We start from the raw sequence: 26,310 nt of genomic DNA on the forward strand, positions 1-26,310 counted from the left end.
AGTGAGGCTAATAATAGTGTCCACTTCGCTGAGCAGTTATTAAATGCACAGAGCGAGATTTAAGTGAATTAGCAGAGCATGTAAGACAACTCCTAGTAAATGGTGAGTGTTCAACATGCTGTATATGAGAGCTGACTATGATTATTAGAAACCTAAAACAGTGTTCTCTTCTTCAGTTTTTGTTTCCATAAATAGTAATGGAAACCCTCAGATGGCAGATGGTGATTTTTGGAAGGGCAAGCACAGTTCTTCAAGTCCTCCACCCTCCATTCTACCCAAAGGAAGTGGGATCTTTTTTATCTAGACTTCATGACCTAGTAGCCTGAATAAAAGATTAAGCTTATTATTCACCAGAATTGAAGCCAAGTATGTCGTGGTCCAGAGGACTCCTCATGTATTGCTGCTCATACAGCTGCTTTCCAGACCCAATTCAAATGTCCCTTCCTCCATGCAGTCTCTGATTTCTCTCCCTTTGAAAAACCTCCTCTAAGCTAAAAGTAATCACTCTCTGAACCCCTAAAGCAGTCTACCTAACCTACTATTTTCTATCTGGTATTAGAATTCTTTGTATACATCCCACAGTTGTTCTATCAGTCTTCAAATACTTCCCAGTCAGAATCTGGGCTAGCTTTCTACTTTGTATATTCTGCAATGCCCTGTTCACAATAGGTGCAAAGTAGATGGGTATCACTGAGTGAATTCAGCTACCTTAGCATCAACAAAGTGAGCTCTGTCAGGTTGGGTACATTCAGCTGTAAGTAAGAGAAAAACCAGAATAATGGTGCTTGAAATAGTAAGAACATGGAATTGCATTCTAGAGCAGAAAGTTGGGAGGTGAGCCGCCCAAGGCTGGTCCATCTGCTCATCTGGGTCACCATCTTTGTGCTCTTCTTCAGCCTCCCACCTAGTCACAAAATAGCTGCCACAGCTCCAAGCACTACACTTCCCTTCTGTTAGAGTAGAAACCCTTTCCCTTTCTATCTCATTGGCCAGAACTGGGTTAAATGGCCATATACCACTAACCATATCTGTTGTCCCAGCTTTGTTGATACATTTATGCCAAAGGAATAGGGAAAGCCAGAGTTATTCAGGAACAAATTTCTGGAGAAAAGACCAGTATAGATTTTTGAGCACTTTAGCCTTTTGTGGGTATTGAAGACTAATTGCCATCCTATAGATTTGGACTGTGCTTAGTTTACAAAACATTTTCATATTTTAAAAGGCAGGATCACCAAAGGTTTAAGAACATGGAGCTAGAGTGCCACTTCTACCATTTTCTTGCTGGGTGATCTTGTGCAATTTCCGCAACTTCTCTGTGCCTCAGTTTGTCATCTGTGAAATGGGAATAATACAATCTATGAGATAAGGGTTCTGAGATTCTTACATACAAATACACAGACATACTTTACAATAGTGCTTGGCACACAGGAAGCACTCCTTAATTTGCTATTATTATGTCATTATTTAGTAACCTCGTCACTCCTTTTAAAATAGAAACAGAGTGTAGGAGTGCCTGGCTGGCTCAGTCGGTAGAGCATGTGACTCAATCTTAGGGTCATGAATTCGAGCCCCACATTGGGTGTAGTAGAGTTTACTAAGAAAAAGGAAAGGAAGGGAAGGGAGGGGAGGGGAGGGGAGGGGCGAGGCGAGGGGCGAGGCGAGGGGAAGGGGAAGGAAAGGAAGTGTTAAGGCTCGGAGAAATGAGATGACTTGCCCACACTCTCACAGCTAAGTACCAGAAGGGGATGGTCCAGATGGTCTGATGCCTGTGCTCAGAGCTCTCAGCCCTCCTGTCCTTCCTTCTTGAATTTTCTGTCAACACTGACTGAGGGGGATGCTGTTGCACCTGGTGGCTAAATATTGTTTCAAAGATGATGCTTTAGTGTGTCAAACGTATTGTGAATTATCCAAAAACAATGACTATGTCTTAAGGTCTATCCTGTACCCCAGCCCCTAACACTGAGTAGGGCACAGGGAAGATTCTGGCTAAATGGGTTTGTAAGGGGAGAGATGGCGCTTCCGTGGGGGATCTTCCCCAATGGGGGACAAAGCCCAGTGTGTGCTCTCTGAGCCTGGGGTGGGGTGAAGAGGTAGGGCCCACTCTGGGAGCCCCTGACCCCACTTACACTTTAGGAAATTGCTGTTGGAGCACTAAGCATTAGCAGCATACAAAATCAATTTGTGTCCGGATTGACTCTCAGAATTCCCTGTGGCCTCTATAAAATACCATTTTACTTTTTCCACCGATCTAGCTGTGGTGGCAGTGGCAGATTTACATTGTTTTACATCCAGTTAGGATTTTTTTCCTCCTTTTGGTTATGTTTTTAAGTAGAACATTTATTGCCTATAAAGAGGTGTTTTTGTTATAGACAATGGTGCCCTATAGGTAGTCACAGAGTGTTATCACAAATACCTATCAAACTATTAAACAAGCTGGGATCGCTGGGGCTCCGATTAAAAGGTGCTTTCCGGTTGTCTTTATCTTTGGAAGCCCCGTGAAATAGCGTTACCGCCCCCATTCCCCCTGTGCGGCACCAGCGGGCAGACAGATGTGGGAAGACACGGGCAGGTCTACACAGCCTGTGAGGGCAGGACCCGTGTTTACACCTCCAGAACCCCTGTTTGTGCCGGGAGTCTCGCTCAGGACTTTGCTTCCAGCCTGACCTAAAAGAGGGCTCCTGGAGGCCCAGGATTCCTGGGCTGTGGGTGGGAGCAGGAGTCGGGGGGGGGGGGAAGCCCCGTCACTGAGTGGTTCGCGGTGCCCACTGGCCTCCCTGGTGCAGGTTATTTGGCCCCTCTGTGCCTCCATTTCCTCACTCAAAAATGGGGATAATACTACTTAATAAAGTAGGGGGTGCCTGGTGGCTCAGTTAGTTAAGCGTCTGACTCTTGATCTCAGTTCAAGTCTTGATCTCAGGGTTGCGAGTTCAAGCCCCGCATTGGGCTTGGAGCCTACTTAAAAAAAAAAAAAATGGGGGTAATAAGAACACAGCCCCCTAGCCAGGATGTTGGGAAGGTTAAAATAGGTGTGCCTGGCAGTGAAGTTGGCAGCGTGTCGATAAACGTGCTGAACCAGGAAGGCGGAGGGAGAGGACTCTGGTTCCTTCCAGACGGTCCGCTCGGCTCTTGCCCTCCTGCCAGCACTCCCGGCTTTCTGTACCGTCCCGTGTGTCCGGGTTTGTGCACAGAGGGGTGCTCGGCCTCCCTTCCTGGCTGTGACTGGCCCCGATCCGCAGTGTGCCCAGACTGCAGGCGAGGGAGACACCCTCTAGGGAAGAAGGGAACGGCAGGGCCGAGATCCCTGCTTAACCCCAGAGTTGACTCCGCGGCCTCAGAGTGTGAATCATTCAGTTGGGACTGGACCAAAGTTTACTGCATGTAATTGTAAGCAGGAGTGCAGAAGCAAGGTGTAAAGGCAGTGACAAGAAGACATGCCTCTGAAACCCTCCCAGAGTTTGCAATCCCCTCTCCCACATCCCTAGTCCTTCTGTCATATCTCCTGAGGGCTCGCCAGCCGGACCCTGTGCTCCGCGCCCCGAGGTTAATTCAGTTCATCAGCACTGGAGCCCAGGGGCAGTTGCCATTGTGACTCCCGCTGTGCGGCAGAGGAAACTGAGGGGTTGGCCCCTAGAACGGCTGCTCACCCCGCTGGGTACAGGTCGTGGAGTCTGAGCCCTGGCTGCTCAGCTTCAGCAGGCTCTTGCAGTCTCCTAAGGAAGGAGCACAACACTAGCCACAGTAAAGATTCTGATAAGTTACAGGAAACCATCACTCACCATTTTGATCATCATCATCCTCATCATCAGCATCGAGCCCTTCCCAGCAGCCCAGCCCTATGCCAAGCCTATGATGTGCATCATCTCATTTAATCTCTGTAACAACACTACAAGGCATGTACTGTTACTATACCCATTTAAAAGTTGAGTGAACCCTAAGGATCCCCAATCTCCCCTTAACTGTGTTTCCATTTTTTAAAAACATTTCTAGTAATCATTTTACATCCCCTCATGGTAGCCAGGTTCACTGTGCATTTCACACCAGACCCTTGATTCTGCGATCACCACGGTGCCTTCGAATCCAAACTGTGTGCTATGCCAATTACAGATCTTAGCCCTTCCCTGAATCGGTTCCCCCGAAGAGCTGTAATAGGTAAACTTTGTTGTGTTTGTGTGTGTGTGCGTGCGTGCGTGCGTGCGCGCGCTCACACGTTCTCAAAGTAAACCTGAAATTGCTTTTCAATTTGTTTTGAAATACTCCCTATACTCCCTCGTTCTGTCTTTTCACACATTCACAAAGGTCTTCCTTCCCCCATCCATCGATTCTGAGGGTTTGCTGCACTGGGAGAGTGTTAACTGATGAAACATTAAATAACAGTGCTGAAATGTAAAGTAATTCATGCAAGAATAATAGTACAGGGTGGGGACCTCGGGGTTTTAATGAGGGCTTGGGAAGCTGTCTGAGGATATCGAAGTGAAGGGGAGAGATAAATGTTCTCGTCATTAATGCTGCACATTAAAAAGTGACCTCCTTTGGCAGGATCAATATGGTGACCTCCTGACCTTTCTTGTCACCTGGAACTTCACTTCTGGGACTCTGTGGTCCTGTTAATAAAACAGAGAATCACCAGCCTGCCTTCATCTGCTGTGGAAGCTTTTTCAAAAAAAAATTTTTTTTTGAGGATGAAATTAGAAGTCACCACTTCTAGAATATTTATGTGTATATATGTTTTACTCTCAGATATATTTATTCAGGGCTTGCTCTGTAATGAGAGTTTTCACTTTTCTGTTTTCTTTTCCATTATCCCTGAAAAGAATGGATTATGGAGTAAAGATTAAAGTAGTATAATGCGACACAGTGTTTGCTAATGTGCTGTCAGATGTATTAGTAGGACTCGCCAAGGTTTGTGTCTTTTATGAATGCCTCTCAGATTGCAATTATCTAATAGACTTGGAAACCTGTTTGTATTCTTGCAGGCATTAAACGTCATCTTTGAAAAGATCCCGGAAAATGAGAGTGCAGATGTCTGTCGGAACATTTCAGTCAACGTTCTTGATTGTGACACCATAGGTCAAGCCAAAGAAAAGATTTTCCAGGCTTTCCTAAGCAAAAATGGCTCTCCTTATGGACTTCAGCTGAATGAAATTGGTCTCGGTAAGGCAATGAGGGAGCTATTCCGTCCCAATCCCCGGTGAACGTCTCTCCCTTTCTCCCTGCCCATGGCATGTAAGTCTCTGCTTGTTGAAGCTCCCAGGGGCACGTCTGGGGGCCCAGAGCCTGCACGGCTCTCCCACAAGCAGCGTGATTCTTTCTAGGAAGCATTATCCTTCAAAGACACTGTTTTTTTTTTTTTTTAAATATTATGTTTGTAAATCAGATTCATGAGATTGCTCACCCTGAGACTGAATGGGTTCACCTTGCATCAAGAAGTACAAAAAGGTGTAAACCCCGTGCCCTCTCTGTGTGTTGCATTTCGCGTTGGCATTTGATTTGTTTGTTGTGATACCGAGTGTGTCATTAGTGGGTGGCTCAGACTCTGGGTGTTAACTCCAGCACACTAGAAAGGTCATCTTCCTCGCTGCTGATCGCATCCTGCATTAAGTATGGTCTCCATCCTTCCCCCCACCCCGAAGCAGCATCTGCTATGAATTCGTTCTCGGGCTCTATTGGTATCTGCAAAGGAGAGCATATGCATGAGCGAGCTAACAGAGCTCTACTCCACTCCAATGTTCATCACTGTTTTAAAGTTGAGCTCCCTGCAGCCCTCCCCGGAGACTGTCGTGGGATTTTATAGCAGATAATGGGACAGGAAAGAAGAGTAAAATCACAGCAGTGACAGCGTAACAAGGTTCATCTCCCCTCAGTGTAGACTTGCAGCTCCGACTAAGCAGGCAATTAAAATCATCCCACCTGGCCCTCCAAGGCCAAAGCTCCCGCTAAACGGCCATTTAGAGAAGCCTGGGGGCAGGGCCTGGCAGGTGCGGGAAGCCAGGCCGATGTGCAGCAACTATGCGACTCAGCTTCCAAGAAGGGGCCGCCAAGGCCCCTCTCCTCAGCTTCTCTTCTGCTTCCTTCTGTTGGGTGGACTGTTGGCAGCTTGAAGGCCGAGGTAGGTGACTTGGTTAGAGGCGGGATCACAGAGGCAGCCCCAGACAGGAGGCCGTCGTCACTTGACCCAGAACCATCACCTTCCTTGCTGCAAGCCTACCTCCCGCCAGTGTGTGGCTCTGGCTGCCAGGAGCTGGGCACAAGGGGCCCACAGCCCAGGGGCCTCAGCCGTGCCATGTGGAGTCAGCAGTAATATCCTCTTGCCATTCCTGGGCTTGAGCCCATCAGTTCCTCCTGATAGGGGAAGGCAGGCAGCAGAACAAGTCTCCTAGAGGCTTCACGTTGTAGTCTGATGGGAAATGGGAGCATAGCATCCCAGCCTGTCAGGCTTCTGCTGCCGTGATCATCTTGCAAACGACCTCCAAGGCCGGCCTCAGAAAACCAAGGCAAACCCTCGAAGCCAGCCTTAGGTTGTATTGAAATCCTATCCCAGAGTCACTGTGGGAGACCTCCTCTAGCAGAGGCTCATGAACTCAGAGGCCCGGAGGGGCAGCAACTGTCAAAAATAAGGGGTGCTGGCCCACCTACGACACCAGGAAATGGTGGGGCCCAACTTCACCGCGGGAGGACAGCTCATCTAAGGGGGTAGTGCCATGTAGCTTCAGCCAGTGGTTGCACGCAGGCCGCTGGGGTCAGTGATATCGGATGATCCCGTTTTTTTTAAAAGAGAACTCAGGGGCGCCTGGGTGGCTCAGTTGGTTGAGCGACTGCCTTCGGCTCAGGTCATGATCCTGGAGTCCCGGGATCGAGTCCCGCATTGGGCTCCCTGCTCAGCAGGGAGTCTGCTTCTCCCTCTGACCCTCTTCCCTCTCATGTGCTCTCTATCTCTCATTCTCTCTCTCTCAAATAAATAAATAAAATCTTAAAAAAAAATAAAAGAGAACTCAGTCTGAATTTTTATGAGCCATCTCCTGATCTTTGACTGTTGGTGCTGAATTGACATTAGTAATAAGCAAAACACTGTGAAGGTTCACACACACACACACAAATACACATCGGTGGGCCACATTCTGGCCCTAGGGCACGAGCTGGCAACCTCCATAAAAGAGCTTGAGGCGTGTGGTTTGGAATATTAGCCCACCAGTGCACCCCCACAGGGACCTCCAGGAGACTGTTCACAGCGCACCTGCTTGGGAACATACAAATTTGTTGTTGGAATTTTCTGCAGAGCTTCGTCCCTCTAAGGATACATTATTTTGTTCTCATTGGCTTTACTTCCAGGCTTAGCCTCAGAGTATAAGCTTCAGGGAAACATAGTCTTAAAAGTCAAAGCCCTAAACACAAAACAAAAACAAAACTCAGGCTACCTGTCTGGCTGAGATATCTCCAAATCTTCAGACAAATATTAACCACTTTATTTAAGCTGTATCCCTAAATAATAATTGCTACTGTTATTACAGAGTAGCATTTAAACTTTCTCACTATAATGTCAGAGGAGAACAAAATACACTCTTTTTTTTTTTCCTTCCCAGAGCTACAAGTGGGTACACGACAAAAAGAGCTGCTGGATATTGACAGTTCATCTGTGATTCTCGAAGATGGAATAACTAAGCTAAATACCATCGGCCACTATGAGGTAAGAGCGGGGCTGAGCCCTCGACATCTTCTTCCCCGAGCCCCATCCTGACTCAATTAGATCATCTCCAGGTAAACCAGGAAAATTCTTTTAAAAAAATTACACAACTCTCACCGTTTTCTGGCATAGTTTGCAGACTGCTTTCTCAGTTGCTCATTTGGAAGAGCCCAGGAATCCCTGTCTGTCCTGGTGTGCGGTCCCCCTGGGTCCTCCCTCCTCTGTGAGGCCTTCGATTTTCATGCGACTGGTCACTCTCCATCCTGCGGTTTGGGTGGGAAACAGCACCTCATGGCTCTCCACGGTGTTCGCAGAACCACGTAACCTTTGTGTAGGGTCCTTTTTTTTTTTTTTTCTGAAGAAGTTCTACATTTCCTGTTTGTTTACAGTATTCAGTCCTACCTCCTGGGGCCCCTGACCCACATGCTGGCTGAGTGACGAGGTGGGTATGGGGCGCACGTGTCAGAGACCTGTGAGCCGGAGAAGCCTGCACAGAACAAGAGAAAGGAGGCAGGGAAGGTTCCTGAACATGCTGGGATCATAGGAGTCATTCAGCAACATTATCCAAATCTTTGTTGAATATCTGCTCTGTGCCGAGTGCTGGGGTTGCATGCAAGAGGAACAGAGACCAGGCTCCTGACTTCAGGGAGCCTACCGCCTCAGGAATGTAGGGGGGGGGAGAGGGGAGGGGAGACGAAGAAGGAGGCAACACCTACAGTGTAACAGTGCCGTGGCTCAGAGCCGCTGAGAAAGCTTCCTGGAGGAAGCTGTGACTAAGTGGCGACCTGAAGAGTGAGGAGAACTTAACCGGGCCGGGATGGGGCGCCAGCATACCCCACATGTTCTTCCACAGAAAGACTTGTCAGCTGGTTAAAACTCGAGAGGCGCGGGGGTGGCAGTGAGAGCCAACAATCCAACAACAGCCAATGTGATGAAAGCCTCACTCTGCCAGACTCTGTCCTCGGCACTGCGCCTTCTTTGGGCTCATTCCATCCTTTATACAGCAGACCTATGAGGTAGGCGCCGTTATTAACCCTCTTTATAGATGGGTACACTGAGGCGCAGGGAGGTTTACTAGCAGCTAGCCAGTGGCAGAGCCAAGATCTGGACCCAGACAGTTGGGCCCCAGGGTCTGTGGCCTAACCAGTATCCCCCATAGCCTGTCAGGGAGGACGGCAGAGAAGCAGGGAGGGAGGCGAGAAGGGGAGGCACACATTGTGCAGCCCTGTCAGCTTTGTCAGGAGTTTGACTTTGGTCCCCAAAATAGGCCCAAGAAACCACTGGAGGATCTTGAGGGATTTGTGTCTCAGAAATGCCTGTGGTGTATATGGAACATGGATAGAAGAGGTACGAGGTAATCAGGAGGCCCTTGGAAGCTGTCACTAGAAGAATTTCAGGTGAGGAATGATGTTGGCCAGAAATGACGTCATGTCTCTTGAGACGGAGACAAGCAGAGGGACTCAGGGATGGGCAGGAGTTGGGCGCCACAAGCCACGCCGATGGGAGAGTTTCTGGGTGAAGGAGGGTCAAGATGGAGCTCGGGGATGGCGGGGCAGATGCACAGACGCAGGTGCCCTTCCGGGTAGCCGAGCAGCAGGAGCAGCTTCCCAGGCCACCTAGAAAGTCAGCGCCGCCTGTCTTTCATGCCTGTGAAGTCCCAGGAAAATGTGTTTGCACAAGAAGGCCTTCGGACCCTGCAGGCTCTCCCCTCAAAGCAGAGACTATTCTTGAGGAAGAGAGGACAGAGGATGCCTCTTCCTTGGGCTCTTTGGCTGAGTGGTTCTCCAAGCCAGTTTGGGCATAGCTGCTTTGGGTGACACCTGGCTAGGTGCTGTCCCTGGAGCCCTTGCTGGAGAGCAGCTGGCAGAGAAAGCTACGGAGTAACGACTTGCCTCTGTACTCACCCTCCTGCAGCGCAGACTTTCCAACCTCGGAGTCATCTTGCCAAGAGCTGTTGGAGTTTGTAAAACTCCCCGGGGGGACTTTCCTGATTGTGTGTCACACTCCCGAGACGCACTGCCCCAGAAGGAATTTAATGGAGAGGAGGAAGGGTTAGGGTCGGGGATGCTGCCCTGCGCGTGTAAGTCCTTAGAGGGGGCCTTAGCGTGGCTTCAGTTTGAACTTCAGGGTTGCCACCTGGCAGCCATCTCCTTCCCTCCCTGCGTCTGGGGAGCGAGTTTGTCTCAGCAAGTCTGGAAGGAACACCGCCATGGGTGCTCTTGACTGACGCGCTTGCCGTGCTCGGCTGTGCGGGGACGGCGGTCAGGCTTCTTGGAGTCCCCCAGCAACCGCGGGGCACGAGGTGGGCCACAAAGGAGGGGGGTGTGTCCACGCACTGCCCTTCACAGAAAAAGGCAGGACAGGCCCCTCCAGCAGGGAAAGGGAAGAACCACCGTATCTGTCTGCAAGGCCAGGGGAAGGCTGTCAGGACAGAGAGAACATCAGTCCTCACCGGAGACATCGGCCGTGCTAGACACCTATCTGCTTAAGGATGATAATGAAATTAATCCGGCCTGGAGTCACTTCCCGTCCAAATGATTTATTGGCTTCATACCCTAGCATTGCCACATGGTGGTAATAAATGACAAGACTAGGACACCAGGGCTTAAAGGATTCTCCTTATGTTTAAAAAGCTAAGCCGTGAGGCAGATAAACTCAGAGAGCTTGAAGGAAACTGGGGAGGTCACCGGCCCTGTGCTCTCTATGCCTGGACCATCTCAAATACCCTGTTTTTCAAAGACTGCTCAGAAAAAAGTATCCACAAGCACCCTCAGCCACCTAAATCTATACTCAGTTTAGTAGATTCCCCCGCAGATTTAAAATCTGGAGTAATTTGACAGGGGTAGGCCGAAGCTTACTTTTGCCCTTTCGTTAAAAAATTTTCTCCTGGAGCTTGCATTTCTCTCCAAAGAGACAAGATGCTAATTACCACTCTTATTCATTTACTAAAGCACGCTAGTTTGAGTCACTGTAAGTGCTTGAAAGCAAAAAACTATATTTCATTTAAAAATAGGGTCTAACTCAGAATTTTAAGTGATTCAGACTCATCTCCCTCCAATTAGCCCAAATTAGTTAGGTTTTAAAGTTAATCTTTAGTGACGGCCAGTTCCTCCTACTGTCTAAACAAAGTCTTATTGCTGGAGTGGGAGCCTGTTTCTTCTTGCCTGTTCTGTCCTTAGGGCAAATAGAGTGTAGCTGGTCTCCTCTGAATGATTTACTGTCCAAATATTTGAAGAACAGGTTTCTTGAGGGGATCTGAAGGCACAGCAAAAATATAGAATCTCATGGGCCAGATGCAACCTCCAGAGCCCCCAGTTGCTGGCCATGCTCTGTCCTCTATGGGATGGCATCCTCGCCAAACCTGGGCACGGGCAAGACTGCTTTCTCCCGTGACCACAGCACCGTTTGTGTGCATAAGCGCAGTTCACATTCACAACAACCCTACAAAGGTGCTCTTCTTGCCTTCCTTTTCCATCAGATGAGTGCAGAGGAGGGCAAATATCTGCTACAGTCTCCTTCTGTCCCATGCAAACAAGGGGTAAAATGAGCGTCTCTACAAACACATTAGGCCAGAGGAATCTTTCTCTCCTATAATTACATCCTCCCCAAACGCTTCCTTAACTGGCTGTCACTGTGTGTCATTTACTATGAAGGAAACTGCAGTGTGTTCTGGAGCTGATGAGATCAGTTGTGTGTGTGTGTGTGTGGGGGGTGTCTCTGGGTCCAGGCTCTCTTTCCCTCCCCCGCACCCCCGTGTGACCCTTTGCTCGATGGTGTTACCACCCTCACACCTTGCTAGAGGGTGGCATTGAGTGGGCGGAACAGGTGTTGTGTCCGGCAGGAAATGTCCTCTGCAGATTGCACCTCTCATTCTGAGCTGCGAGAGTCCAAGGGCAGAAAAGACGGCTAACCACTGTGGTGTTGAAGAATATTCTCGTAACAGGCCTGTGCTAATACCACTGTTGGTCCCCGCTAATGCCAAAGCTGTCATTCAGATGACATTTAAAGCTCATAAGAACGTTCCAAAGTGTCTGTTAGGTGAAGTCAGGGGTTCTTCCAATCAGGTGTGTCATCCGTGACACTAAAGTGAAGGGATTTGACTATCTCTAAAGGTCTCTCACAGCGTGGGTGATTTATTTAACACGCAGGGAGTACCTCTTGTCCACTGGGCACACTGTTCCAGGGGCTCTTACAAACAGCCACTGCTTTAGTCCTCGCTACAGCCCGGCAAGGTCGAGCCTATCATTATTCCCATTCTAGGGCACAGGGAGGCTGAGAAACTTGACCAAGCTCACGTGGCTCTTCTCACTGAGGCTCCAAGGCTAGAAGCAGATGCAAAAGGAATCATGCTAGAGATAGTGTCCCCTCTCGTTGCTTGGAGCCCGGCCTGGAGCCCATGGCCCTGGCCTCAAAGGCAGCCTTGGCTAAGGAACTGGACCACGTCTTGAGGAATCCTGGTAGTTACATTCACTGATGTCAAATTTGAAAAGGTAACGTCTCTTAAAATCTTCTGATGAACCTCATGTCTGTGAGTTTATCAAAATGCTTCCTTCCTTCCAATTCTGCTTTAACATCATTGACGGCCAATATTCCTTTGAACGTGACAGTGGTTGCCCTTGTCAGATACGAGGGCTCTTTCAGCATCCAAGAGCCCAGGAAAAGCAGGGGAGCGCTTAGGTTCCCAATTTCAGGCATTACTCCTGGAGGCCAGACTCGGTCCCAGGGGACAAGTTTAGGGTTCTCTCTAATAGTCCTCAGAGGGAGTCTGCTACTGGCCCAGGCTTAATTCCAAGTACCCAAAGAAGCAGCAGGAGCCCGACTGGCATTTTAACTAGTTTCAATAATCCTTTAGGGTTATGTCCTGAGTGTCAAAAACCGCACGTGTGATTTGTGTGTTGAGAACGTTCTGATGGGTCCCTTCCAAACGCTCTGATGAGCCCTGAGCCTCCTTTGCTAATGGACTGAGCAAGGGTATCCCTCTGGCCCGGAGAAATAAGATTCCTTTTCATTTGCCTCCAGCTTTGGGGTGTCAGTGAGAAGAGCTAAGGGGGTAGGAGGGGAGAGCAGAATTAATGAGTAGTCGCAGGGACAACGCTAGTTGAATAAAGTTCTGTTTTTTTTTTTTTTTTAAAGATTTTATTTATTTGTCAGAGAGAGCACAAGCAGGGAGAGCGACAGGCAGAGGGAGAAGCAGGCTCCCTGCTGAGCAGGGAGCCCGATGTGGGGCTCTATCCCAGGACCCTGGGATCATGACCTGAGCCGAAGGCAGACGCTTAATGACTGAGCCACCCAGGCGCCCTAAATTTCTGTTTTCATATAATACGTTTTAGGAATGAGAGATACCGGTAAGGGTTTCCACGTGGTGATTTGTATTGGTTACTGTGTTTTCCATTTTTTTTGAGAAAAAAAAGTATCACAATATTTCATAATTTTCCATAGAATCCTTAGGCTAAAATTCCAGCTTTTCTCTTAGGCTAAACAATATGAAATTACCAATATTAGACCATTTTTATCTACAAAAATGGCAGTTTTGTAAGATTAAATATAAGTTCAATCTTACATATGTAGAAAATCTATTTTTATGGATTTTTCTTCAACCTATGCCACAGAGGTAGTATTTTACCACAAAGAAATCCCACCTTCACTTGCACATGGTTTGGAGGATGTGTACCTTCTGTTTATTTCAGGAGTGATTTTAAATTGTTGACATGAGTCCTTTTCACCCTGTGTGGTCACAGTTCCTAATGCTGCTAATGGAGGACTCTACAGTTTTCTCCACCCTGTTCCAACATGGGCCAGTCATCATTGAAGGGGTATAGCCTTCTTGTCTCATTGAATCCTGGAGCACTGTGAGACTGGAAGGAATTTAATTTGAAATTGCCCTGTGTTACCAGTTCTGCTCTGGGCTGGAGAAACATTCCTGCCGCAGATCCATCTAGTGACATTAATCTTTCTTTGATTTAATTTGGTTTTCATTCTTAAAGTAGGGGCCCAGAGGATGCTCCCTGCCTCACAGGAGTACAGGAGGATTAATGAGTCACTCTTAGGAAAGCATTTGGAGCTCCTCAGATGGAACAAACAGCATCATATTTTTAACACTTTAGATCCTGTGGCACTTTTCAAAAAGGCATTTCTGTCCTTAACTCAGCAGCAGCTGACTTATGCAAAATAGAAAATGGAAACCTTCCCCCCACCCTGTTCCCCAACATCTGTAAATAAACTAGTTTCTGTCTTACAATGGCGTTAGTGTCACGTGGTGGAGGGGAATGTTCCAGCCCGAGAGCAGCTGTGAAAGTTAGAAATACACTTCACACACAGGCTCAGACACACACACAACTCATCCCTAATAAAATGCTTTTGCACTTGCTCTTGGGAGATAATTTCAGAGTAGAATTTCCTTGGTGCAAGCTGCGTCTGCGCTCTCCCAGTGCCTGAGCTCGGTGCCAGCAGTGAGTCTTTGCCAGCTCTTGAAAAGACATTTGAACTTTTGGCAGCGCTCCTTATCGGAAGGCCCATCCGTGGTGGTTGTGATTATAGAGTAAGGGTGCGCACGTTTAGCAAAACAAAGCATCTGACAGTAGTGGAGTATTGGCTCAACACTCAACAGGAGCCATTTGGGATTCATTCTTTGACAATTACCCAGAATGAATCACCAGCTTCCTTTTATAAAAAGATATTTATTGGCTTAGAAACCGAGCATATCCAGCTCTTCACGGGGAGGAATTTTGTAACGCTGTTCAAACATTCTCATAAACTTGGTGTCTGAGTGTTGCTAAGGGGGTGCCTGTGCCGAGTGTTTACTTGCATCAAATACGGAGGAGAATGGAAAAATCAACCAGAAAACAATGAATGGTTCAAGGGGAAAGGAGAGGATGTTTGGTAATAACAGCAGAGCAGAATTCAGTAAGAGTTCAGAATCCACGGTGGAGACACTTGTCAGAGGCCTGATGGCCCAGCCAGCCCCCGCCCAGTACTCCAGTACTCTCGCTCCCTCCAAGTGGTCGTGAACCCCAGCGGTTGGGGGCCTCTGGCCTCAAGGTAGCAGGTGGCTAGACACAGCTGGCTGGCCCGCTTCACTCGGGGCATCTCTGCAGGGTCGGCTCTGCTCTCTGTTCCTTCCTCTGTGGGTGCAACCTGAAGGAGATTCGGCTTTAATCCTTTGGTGCTTGCTAGGAAGGTTTGTACATTCTGATAACGAAATGTGCAGCAGGCCAGAGGAGTAATTCTAGGTTTCTACTTTTTTCCCAACTGGGGAAGGCTGGGTCCAAAGTAGTATTAGAACTTGAGAATGGAGGGGAAAAGCACTGAGCTGACAGTGTTCTCAAGCGAAGGCGTTAATCCTCCCTCCACAATCCCAGAATGAAGGCAAGGATTTGTGTATCCCTGACCTGCCTCTTCCTCAAGGCCCCCTTGTCTGAAATTTTTGGGGACTTAGCCCCTCAGAACAGTGAGGGCTGCCCTCTGCATCTTAGCATCTAGTCCCCTTGGCCCGAAGAGTGCTTCTCCTGGTTGGTTGTAGGGGAGGCCTGCACTGGAGGGCCATTTGGTGCTGGGTTCCACAGTCCCAAAAGGCCTCAGGTGAGAACTCCTGACTTTATTGACAAAAGAGGGTATGCATGATGGGTATTGCAATAGTGTGTCAGTGTGGTAAAAGCATTTATTTGTCAAATGTGTGAATTTAAAATCTGTGGCAGTTTTTTTTAGCAGCTCTATTGAGATATAATTTATATACCATAAAGGTCACCTTTTAAAATGTACAATTCAGTGGTTTTCGGTGCATTTACAGAGTTGTGCAATCATCACCACAATCTAAGTTTAGAACATTTTCATCACCCCAAAGAGAAACTCGAATTCATTAGCAGTCAGTCACTCCTCATTCTTCCGACCCCTGCTTTAGGCAACTAGTAATCTACTTTCTGTATGTATAAATCTGTCTGTTCTGGGCATTTTATATAAATAGGATCATACAATATGTGGTCTTTTGTGACTGGCTTCTTTCACTTAACATATTGTTTTTGAGATTCCCATTGTAGCATGTATCAATACTTCTATCTTTTTATTGTATGGCAGTTTTTTTGTAGTATATTCATTCAATGCAATAATACAAAGTAATTTTAAAAGAAAGAACTGGTAGCTGCAACAATATGGATAAACATCGCAGACCTTATGTTGACCCTAAGAATCCAGACATAAGAATATATTTATACAGTTGACCCTTGAACAATGTGGGTTTGAATTGCGCAGGTCCACTTACATGCAGATTTTTTTCAATAAATACAGTATAGTACTATAAATGTACCTTATGATTTTAATATTTTTTCTCTAGCTTTATTGCAAGAATACAGTATATAATACACAAACATACAAAATATGTGTTGACTGTTCTTGGTAAGGCTTCCTATCGGGCTATTAGCAGTTAAGTTTTAGGGGAATCAAAAGTTCTATGTAGAGTTTCAAATGTGCAGGCTTGGGGGGGAGTACCCCCTACCCCCCATGTTGTTCAAGGGTCAGCTGTATTATATGATTCCGTTTATAAATGAAGTTCAAGAACAGATGGAAGTCAGATCAGTGATTACCTCTGGCTGAGGATACAGTGGTTACTGACTGGGAGGGGATAATGGGGGTACTTCTTGGGACCTTGAAATATTTTATATCTTGATGTGGGTAGTGCTTATATAGGTATGTATTTAAATGAACATTCACTGAGCTGCACACTTAATATTAGTGAATGTTAAGTGCCTTCCTGTAAGTTATACTTACATTTTAAAGTTTTTATTTAAAAGTGTATGCAATTCTTATGATTTCAAAAGCTCCTTTTTAAAAATATGATATAGCTGCAGAAAAGAGAAGAAATCATAAGTGTACCGCTGGATGAATGATCACAAAGTGAGCACGTCCTATAACTACCACTCAGGTCAAGAAGTAGAACGTTATGGGTACTTTAGAAGTCCCCTCCTGGTCCCTAACCCCTCTTTCTCCTGCAAATATCTAACATCGTAGTTTGTTTTTGTGTTCATTTAGGTTTTTTTTTAGCTTTATGTGAATGGAATCACACAGTATATATACATTCCTTTGTGTGTCTTCTTTTGCTCAATATTATCATTATGAGGTTTACCCATGTAGTGTGTAGAAATAATTTGCTCACTTCCATTGTTCTATATTCTGTGGTATGGACATACTCCCAATTATTTATTCATTGATGATATTTGGTTGTTTCCAATATGGGGCAATTACAAATAGGATATATACTTCTTTCTGTTGGGTATATATCTAGATGTGAAATTGCTCTGTCATAGGATTAGACACCAGCTCTAGATAACACAGTTTTTGAACACCTGTTTCAGCATTTCTTAATATAGTAGGAACCTCAAAAAGTTAGTGGCCCAAGCCTCTCTTGACCCCTGAGAGGCTGGGGTACATCCTAGCACAGCCTCATCTTCCCCTCCTCCAGTGCGGGCCCACCTCCCAGTGGCCCCAAGACCCTGGCCTCCCCCTCCCAGCCTCACTACACCTCACTGCGTTGTCCGTGTCCTCCACAGGACTGTGAGCTCCTTGAGGGTAGAGATAGTGTCTTGGTCATCATTACAGACCCAGCCTCCAGCACAGTGCCCAGAACACAGAATTTCTTGATAAATATTTAATAAGTGAGAGAATGTAAGATCCATCCAGCTATCTAATTCCTGGATGAAGTTGAGAAATACATTAAATTTTGAGAACTCATATATTTTTTATCTTTTCTTTCAGATATCAAATGGATCCACTATAAAGGTCTTTAAGAAGATAGCAAATTTTCCTTCAGGTAACCAATATAATGTTAACCTTTTGATCTCACCCACCTTTCTAAAGTATCGCTTTTTGCCTCTCTCAGATATATTGTCACAAAGATGAGATTGAGCTGTTGCTATGTAATTCTCTGAAATTGGAGAAAAGCCATTTGATCGGTTTCTGTTCCTCAAAATGTGAGCCTTGCAAGGAGGCGGACAGGAAACAGTAAAGAGCAGTTGGCCGGGACTGCCCAGTACTAAGGAAGTTGCTGCCTCTTGACAGCCCTAAACTCAGGACAGAATCTGAGCCTTCCTTGCTCTATGCCAACTCCTCAGTAGGATGGGGGCAAATAGAGGAGACTCCTCTGGCAAACTAAGAGGGAAGCTTGTAGATAGTCACACAGCCCTGCAAGTACTGAACAAACAAGATAATCCACTTAGAAATCCAAATCTCCTTTGATAGCATCTGCAAAATTCCCAGAAAGTGATTGAGACAAACCAAATGGGGAGCTTTTATGGGAAAGTATATAAACTAGTCTCTAAACTCTCTACCACCTCCCTGATAGCCTCAGGACAAGAAAACATTTGTGATGGTGCCTTGAGAAAATCCCTAGATCCTGGTTCAGGTTGGTCTCCAGAGAAATTATACTCCAGCCAAGACAATCAGTCCTCAGCCCTTAGAAGGGTTTTGGGCCTCACCGGCAGGACTTCTCACACACACAACTGGAGGGGAGGCTTCCCGATTCCTGGATTCAATACTAAGGGCAGCCTGGTAGGTCCCAAGACCTAGTCAGTGCAAACAGGGAATGCAGGGACTCCAGTTAAATGGAAAGGATAATTTGGTAGGTTGTAGGACACCCTTTTGGGGATGCCCCCCAGTCCATCATTACATCTGGCTATAGTGAGAGAAGGCATCTTGCAGAGGGTGATGGTCATTCTGGCATAGGGGAATTGGTGTCCTTGTGTTATAAAAAGTGGAAGAGCTTTGTATTTTAAGCTTCAAAGATCAGGCCTTTGGCAGAGCTTACTCTTTGGGGATCTTGCATTTGGATTTCTTCAGGGGACCTCAGGGCAGTCAATGCCTCTGCTTCTTCCCTGTCCAGTTCAGCTGAGAACCATCATTTTGATCACTCCCCTGCTAACCCTTCAAACTTCCTGCCCCTGTCCCCTTTCACCACTGTCTCAGTCACAACCCCAGCCATAGATGAACCCAACTACTGGCCTTTTCTGAACTATACCCAGGCAGCCACTGGAGGAAAGTATGATTGGAGTCATTATAAATTCATGGTGCCCACATGACGGGGGACCCTCAATACAGCCTAAACGCACTGTTTCTCTAGGTAACTCCCTCTGTGTTCTCCAGAATTCTACCTTCTCTCCTCAGAGCTCTCTGACCCACAGAGCTCTATCAGCAGCTGATTTGATCCTGCACCTCACAGAGAAAACAGGAGTCACAACTCTTTCAACGTCCGGCACCAAACCTCCCACCCCACCTGTGTCTGCCCATTTCTTCCTCTGTGGCTCCCCTGGCATCCCAGGGTTTTCCTTCCTCACGTCCAAGGCCAGTCGCTCACCTGTGCCTTCCACCCCAATCTTTCCAGCCTTCCACACATTCTTACACCACAGATAATCTTGTCTCCCCTAAACTTTCTATAGCTCCCTGCCTACCGCAGTTTTTCCCTTAGTGTTTCAAGGTGTTCTAGTCTCCCTCATCTTCAATACAAAAAACTTAGTGCCTTAATCCCTCTTTTCCCCCCATTTACTGCCACATTTCTTTCAGGGGTGTCCTCACTCTGTGCCCACTCTTGCGCTTGCTCTGGGAGCTCCAACTCATTGGCCTTCTTTTGGATCCCAGGAGGGCGTCGGTTCTTCCCACCTTAGGGTCTCCTCCATTTGCCTGGCTAACTCCAGTCATTAAGTTCAGCTCCAACATCCCTGCTCTGAGAAACCTCCCAGAGTAGGTTGGACCCTCATTAGTTACTTTCTTAGTATATACTTCTTCATAAGCCTTATCACAATTCCAGTTAAATAACTATAATTAGTCACAGAAAGTGTCTCATCGGCTAGGATGTAAACACCATTGAAGGGAGCTAGGTCTGTCTTATCACTACCTTTTGCCTGGGAGCCCCTGGCACTCAGTAGGTGCCCCGGGTGCATTTGTTAATGAATAAGGCTTGAACCTCTCCTACCCCACCCCCAGCAAGGGACCACTCAGCCTGTTGGGAACCTGCTTCCTACTCCAGGCCCTGGCCCATTCTGTCTTCACGTTGTAAGATCTTAACGTGCAGCAGGGTGGGAAAAAAAAAATGTAGCTATGAAGAGCTCAAGTGGAAGAGCTGGAGTAACCTCTTCTGTTCATAGCACAAATGGGGCATTTTATGAGAAGGCCAATTAGCCCGTGGTTGTTTTTTTAATAGACTGTTTTCTCTCCCTTTCTCTGGCATTCAGATGTGGAATACTCAGAAGACCACTGCCATTTGGTGAGTTCAGGCTTTCTTGTGCTTGCCCCTGAATTGGATGCCTTCTGTAGCACGAATGGTCTCCGTGGGTAACGCTTCTACTGTCTTCCCGTTAGATTTTACCAGATTCGGAAGCATTCCAAGATGTGCAAGGAAAAAGACATCGAGGAAAACACAAGTTCAAAGTAAAAGAAATGTATCTGACAAAGCTGCTGTCGACCAAGGTACACTTACTGTTCTGGGAGTGCTTTTATGGCTACCTTGGGGGTGTATGATGTGTTTGACTTAATTTCCACTGAAGTGTGAAAATGTTACAAATCCCTTGTGCCTTCTAGCAAAGCAAAATGAAAGTTTAAATTGTAAACACTTCCTACCCTCTTCTTTTTTATAAACCACGAAGATAACAGCACTTTACAAATTTTGACTATTGTGTCTTCAATCAGGGATTTAATATTGTTCCCAATCCCTTTACCCACCATTTCACTATTGTTATTTTTTAGGTTGATGGCATAATTACTTCTTTTTGTTTGTTATTATAGATGAGTAATAAAACTCCCTCTCTGAATTGCAAATAAATGAAGGGTGGGGTCAGTGACTATAAGCCTAGTAAATCTTTTTTTTTTTTTCCATTTTAAAGTTAAGGATGCTGTTCATCTATAAAAAATGTCAGATGTAAAAGCCGGTGGAATACCAAATCAGAAGCAAATTTTACTTTATCTGGCTTGTAGTGGGATTAACAGAAGCCTGTGGTGATCCTTTTTTTTTTCTTTTTTCCTGAAATGACTACCAATATAAATGCTATTATCTACACCTGGCCCTGGTCTCCTGATGGGCATGCGTCTTCAGATTATAGCAGAGGGTATGCTTAGAGCTCAGTAGATTTGTTTAGTGGACAGAGGACAGCCAGAGCCTCTTGATTTTCTCCTCTGTCCCACAGAGCTCTGCCTATTTGGCTTTTGTGAAACACTCAAATGTTTTGGAAAGTACATAATAAAAACCTCTATGATGGAAATACATGCAACAAAAAAATTCAGGGAACTGAGCAACGTTGAGTTTTTCCGGGCTGAACATAACTAATAAAAGCTAAACATCTGTGGCATCTTGGTTTCTGTATACAGCCCTACAACTGACATTTCAACTGCTAGAGATTTTTCTAAGATATCTTCTCTGTTGACTAAACAATCTTCTTATCAGCAAGAAGCTGATGAACCAAATGTAAACCTGGGCATGGATTTTCAGGGCCCTTGTCCCATACTGTGAGTGTTGGCCTCATTTGATCATTTGCCATATTTTCTCTTCTATACATCATTTTCTCTGAACTGGGATTTCATTTTCCATTGTATTCAAAACTGCTTTTTTTTTTTTTTAAATCTCCCAAGTCTGATGTTCTCTGTCTTTCAGGTGGCAATTCATTCTGTGCTTGAGAAACTTTTTAGAAGCATTTGGAGTTTACCCAACAGCAGAGCCCCATTTGCTATAAAATACTTTTTTGACTTTTTGGATGCCCAAGCTGAAAACAAAAAAATCACAGATCCTGATGTCGTACATATTTGGAAAACAAACAGGTGGGAATAAACAGTAGGTGATTACTATTTTCAAGAATCTGGGACAGAATCTTAACTGAAAGGAGGGCCTGGATAGTCACAGGATTCATTATCCCTAGACCAGAAACTTTTGGCGTGGTAAGCTATCAGGTCAGAACAGATTCTTCCTCTGTTACTATTTTTAAATAAGAAACAAACCCTTCCTATGCTGAGATCCTATTCTTTAGGATAAAATAAACTTTATTATCTTTAATGTGTGAAAAAGACCTTATATGGAATGTTAAATGTAGCTTGTATCTTAGCAAAAGATAAGAAATCAGTATTTTGTAGTTTTATTATACAGTTTTCCATTAGAGAATACTTAATCATTTTGCAGTTACCAAGCTGTCTACACTCTGATTCTGCAAGGACATTTCTGTTTTTATGTGATCCAGTGCAGTGTTTAGATACCATGAGAATCTGCCAAAGGACTGTGTTTTGTTTTCTAACATTTTACCTTAAGCTGAGGCAAGGCATCTGGGTCTCTTCTCAACTTCTTCTCAGTAAAGAAACATGGCTCATTACCTCTATTTGAAATACTTTGTGCGTGAGCTGTGAATAAGACTCGGTGTTAAGGTGTAGTCGAAGTTTCCAATGCAATCTCAAGCCCTCCTGAGCACTGAGGGTGGGCAGACCAATTTAAATAAATATGAAAAGCTGAAGTTCCAGAGCTCTAGGTCTCATCTTCTCCCATTTAATCCAGGTCTGTCCCAACTATCTACACTGGCTTACTGCCATCCTGTGTTCTAGGCTCTGATTCCCTGGTCCTGCTACTTCCACACCAAGCGTGGGTGCTGCAAGCACCCATTCCACTGGGAAGATTGTGGCATCTGAGCAGGGGCAGTAGTCAGGAGAGTAGAGCTAGGGAGAGGCCCAACGGCTTTATGCTGCAGGTAGTTTGCTAGGCCAGAGCTGAGAAGGAGATGATAATGCAAGGACTCTGAATGATTCCCAGGTTCGTGTTCAAATATTTGAGTACCTACTCTGTGCCACTCACTGTTAGGTGCCGGAAAGATAGCAATGAACTGAAGAGACAAAGATCCATGTTCACACAGAGCTTGCATTCCAATGAGTGGAAGAGGTCATAAATGGGCGATGGCTAGTATATTAGGTTAGGACAGCAGACAAGGTGGGAAAGGAAGATAGAGAGGAACAGGGCGGAGTGCTCAGAGGAGGCCTACGGGGAGGACAGTCAGGTCGGGTCTTGCAAGAGGTGAGGGCATAAACCATGAGACTATCTGGTTGAAGACAGTGTCTGGAAGATGGACAACAAAATCAAAAGTTCTCTGAGGCACACGCTTGCCTGGTATGCATGAAGAACAGTGAAGAGGCCAGTGGTGCCGTTAGAAGGAAGAAGGGGAACAGCAGCAGATGGGGGCCTGGGCCCCGACGGTGCAGGGGCTTTATCCCCAGCGGAGGGAGAACACAGAGCGTTTTGAGTGGAGGAGGGACATGATCTGACTCCAGGTTAAGAAGACTGCCGGTAGTTGTGGGAGAATTAACTGTGGGGGCCTAGGGAGCTCATAACCCAGGTGAGAGGCAACGGTGCCTTACACCAGGGTGTAGCACTTAGAGGGGGTGAGCAGAGGTGAAGTTCTGGAGACGGGATGAAATGTTCTCACGGGTAGCCATCATCTAACATAACCGAGAACTATCTGGAGAAAATTCTCGTCAGTGGTCACTTTCGTGTTTCTCCTCTTCTAGCGCTCCCATCCAGCAGCGCTTCTCAGTTAACCCTTTCTTGTTCTGAGTGATGCTGCCATCCATCACTCGGTATATTTGGCAAAGCAGACTTGCATACTTCAATAACAAGGGCAAAATCACCCATTTACAAACTGTGATAAACAGAGCATCCGCCTCCTACGAAGGGCTGTATCTGAAAAGAGATTTCTCTTCAACAGCCTTCCTCTTCGCTTCTGGGTAAACATCCTGAAGAACCCTCAGTTTGTCTTTGACATTAAGAAGACACCACACATAGACGGCTGTTTATCTGTGATTGCCCAGGCATTCATGGACGCATTTTCTCTCACAGAGCAGCAACTCGGGAAGGTAAGGCCTAGCTTTAGTATTTCTTAGATGTACTTATATATATATATACTCCTGTGAGTCTGAAGCATTCTTTCTTGTAAACATCCAAACAAAAAACCATAGCCGCTAAAAAGAGTCAGTGGTAGTAACCGAAAATTTTTTTCTTTAAAAGCTGTCTCATTTATTTTTCATCTAGTCAAAAAAAAAAAATTATTCTCCCCATCCTACTGCAGAACTCCGCCTGTGAATACCTTTACCACAAAAAGTATAAATTTTGTTTCCTAGAAAAACATTCTGCAGGCAGTACTAAACTATGAAACTACTGAATTTTGCTTAGCTAAATTAACCCCATCGGAATATAGTTGACCCTTGAATAATGGGGGATGATGGGCACCAATCCTTCATGTAGTTGAAAATTACCCTGTAACTTTTGGCTTTACCAGCACTTAACTATTAATAGCCTACTGATGACTGGAAGCTTTGCTGTTAATATAAATAGTCCATTAACACATACTTTATATATGTTATATGTATTAAATACTATATTCTTAAAGCTAGAGAAAACATCAAGGAAATCATAAGAGAAAATGTATTTACAGTACTGAACTCTGTTGAAAAAACTCCACGAAGAGTAAAACAGACCCACATAGTTCAAAACCATGTTGTTCAAGGGTCAACTGTACACCTAAGAGTCTACCTGAATATAACAGATTGCTCCTGGGGAAGAAAATCTTGCCTGAGATTTCTGTCACCACCAGTTTGTCAGTTCATAATCAGAACATCAATATTGTTTTTCTTTTGGCTTTCTTTGCTGAGCAAAAGCCCCAGGAAATCAAAGAAAGATAAAAATACAGAGCAAACTTTGAAAGGGATGTTTTGGTCTTATTCAAGCCCTCCAGAATGTATTAAACTGAGCAATATCTGTGCCTAATGGATTTCAGAAAATCTTTTAATACTGAGTGGTGTCCCTTTGGTGTAAGGACTGAGAGAGTGCCTGGAATGAAATGTGGTTGATGTTTCATAGGTGCCTCAGCCTCCTAGTCTAAATCTGTAATATCACCACTATTTCTGCAAAACAAACCTGTCTTTACTTTTGTCTTCCTAGCATCGCCTTGTCTCTCAAGGTAAAATCCTTTGGGTTATCTCGACTCCTCCTCCTCCCTCCCTTACCTAATTGGTTACCACTCATTGCCATCTCCAGGTCTGGTTTTGTTTTTTTTTCCTCATTCTAGCCTCTCCCTTCATCCCCTCTCCCCTAACCTTCTCCTTTTCGCTGTCTCACGTTGTCATTCTAAAACAAAAACCCGATCTTTTCAGTCTCCTGCTTAAATATTGTAAATACTCCCCATTACCTACCAGGTAAAATCTTCACAGTGCCACGTGGCCCTTCCTGATTGGGTGTCAGGCCTCTTTTCTGGCAAACTCCATATACTTTCTATGCTACAGCTTTTACTTTTCCCAAATTTACCATGAACTTGTTTTCATATCCCTTTCCTGTCTCATAACCCCTCTGTCTTGTAAAACTCTTGTTCATTCATTCATTCGCTCCACAAACACAACTTCCTAATGTGTACCAGAAACTGTAGGAGGCTGTGATCAGTCTAAATATACCTACTCTGTGAACGTTTTCCCTATACACTGCCCACACCAGTTCTTCATTTGACCCATGCAATGAAACACTAAAATGCTTCTTTATTCACAGTAAAAAAAAAATGACTGTTAACTCATTCCTGTGTTCTTGGTATATTTCACTTAATCATCACAAGAACCACATAAGGTAGTTATTACCTTTGTTTTACAGATGAGGAAATTGATGTTCTGAGAGGTTCCAAGTCTTGGTTAAGATTCCTCAAAGTTGTTAGGATCCCTAATTTGTCTCATTCCACGGTGCTTTTCTTTACACCCTGCTACTAATTATTGGTATCATAGTAACCACTATGTAAGTTTGTCTTCTGAACTAGATTATAAGCTCCTCAAAGGCAGGTACTGGTCTTTACCTCTTTGCACTCAATGTCTGCCACAGTTCCAAGCTAAATAAATTTTATTGAATGCATGATCACATGATTTGTGGATTCTACTTAAACTTGACAAAGAACTCAGTGTAGGCATCCTTCAGAATGATGCAGCCACTAATAGGGCTATTCGTGCCCTCAATACATTGAAAAACGTACTGGGACATTAGCCCTATCATTAACTCACCCATCTTCCCTGAGTAGGAAATTCCAAAAATTTTGTGAAAAATGGCTTTTAAAAATAAAATCTTAATTTTTAGTATTATCACTATTATAATTACATAAAAACATTCAAGCTGACAGGGAACTTTTGTGAAATCAGACATTAGAGCCCCTAATACTAATGACCATGTACTTCCTTGAGAACAGTAGAAGATCTTTATAATCTAATAAAAGGGACAAGCAGAAAAATCCACCACCGCCAATTACTTACCACTTTCATGGTTATATAAAGGGCTCAATCAGACCTACAATCAAGTCTTTCATAAATGCCAAAATTCACTGGTGGGTGAGGATGAGAGCAAATGTTTTAATTCAGGCTTTTTACAACCATTAGTAATGAACTATGATTGAAATAAGTTCCATTGTTACAGTAACTCAAAATCATGCAAAAATAATAATTTTAGTTCTTTTATGAGAGGAAGGCAGAATATATTAGCATTTAATCTGCCTGAAAAGAACAGTGACTCACCAGAACTATCTGGATAGCAGTCAGTCATTCAGTCAACAACATTTATGAAGGCCCACTGCATGAAAAAGCTTTGTTACTAGGAGATAATAATGGTG

General features: G+C 45.2%; 1 protein-coding gene across 2 annotated transcripts in view; it reads left to right on the top strand.

Moving 5' to 3' along the window:
• The window catches only part of PLXNC1 (plexin C1), a 144,388-nt gene that overhangs the window by 113,911 nt on the left and 4,167 nt on the right, over nucleotides 1–26,310 (top strand). For both annotated transcript variants that reach the window (XM_028105497.2, XM_028105498.2), the window contains exons 22-28: nucleotides 4,974–5,151; nucleotides 7,578–7,681; nucleotides 17,423–17,477; nucleotides 19,891–19,922; nucleotides 20,018–20,125; nucleotides 21,303–21,466; nucleotides 23,386–23,533. In XM_028105497.2, coding sequence (XP_027961298.1) covers nucleotides 4,974–5,151; nucleotides 7,578–7,681; nucleotides 17,423–17,477; nucleotides 19,891–19,922; nucleotides 20,018–20,125; nucleotides 21,303–21,466; nucleotides 23,386–23,533 — 789 coding nt within the window. The remainder of the gene's footprint in view (nucleotides 1–4,973; nucleotides 5,152–7,577; nucleotides 7,682–17,422; nucleotides 17,478–19,890; nucleotides 19,923–20,017; nucleotides 20,126–21,302; nucleotides 21,467–23,385; nucleotides 23,534–26,310) is intronic.

The sequence above is a fragment of the Eumetopias jubatus genome, unplaced genomic scaffold (assembly GCF_037043125.1).
Source record: "Eumetopias jubatus isolate StellerSeaLion01/CBP00866 unplaced genomic scaffold, mEumJub1_p1.0 scaffold_8, whole genome shotgun sequence".
Classification (NCBI taxonomy): domain Eukaryota; kingdom Metazoa; phylum Chordata; class Mammalia; order Carnivora; family Otariidae; genus Eumetopias; species Eumetopias jubatus.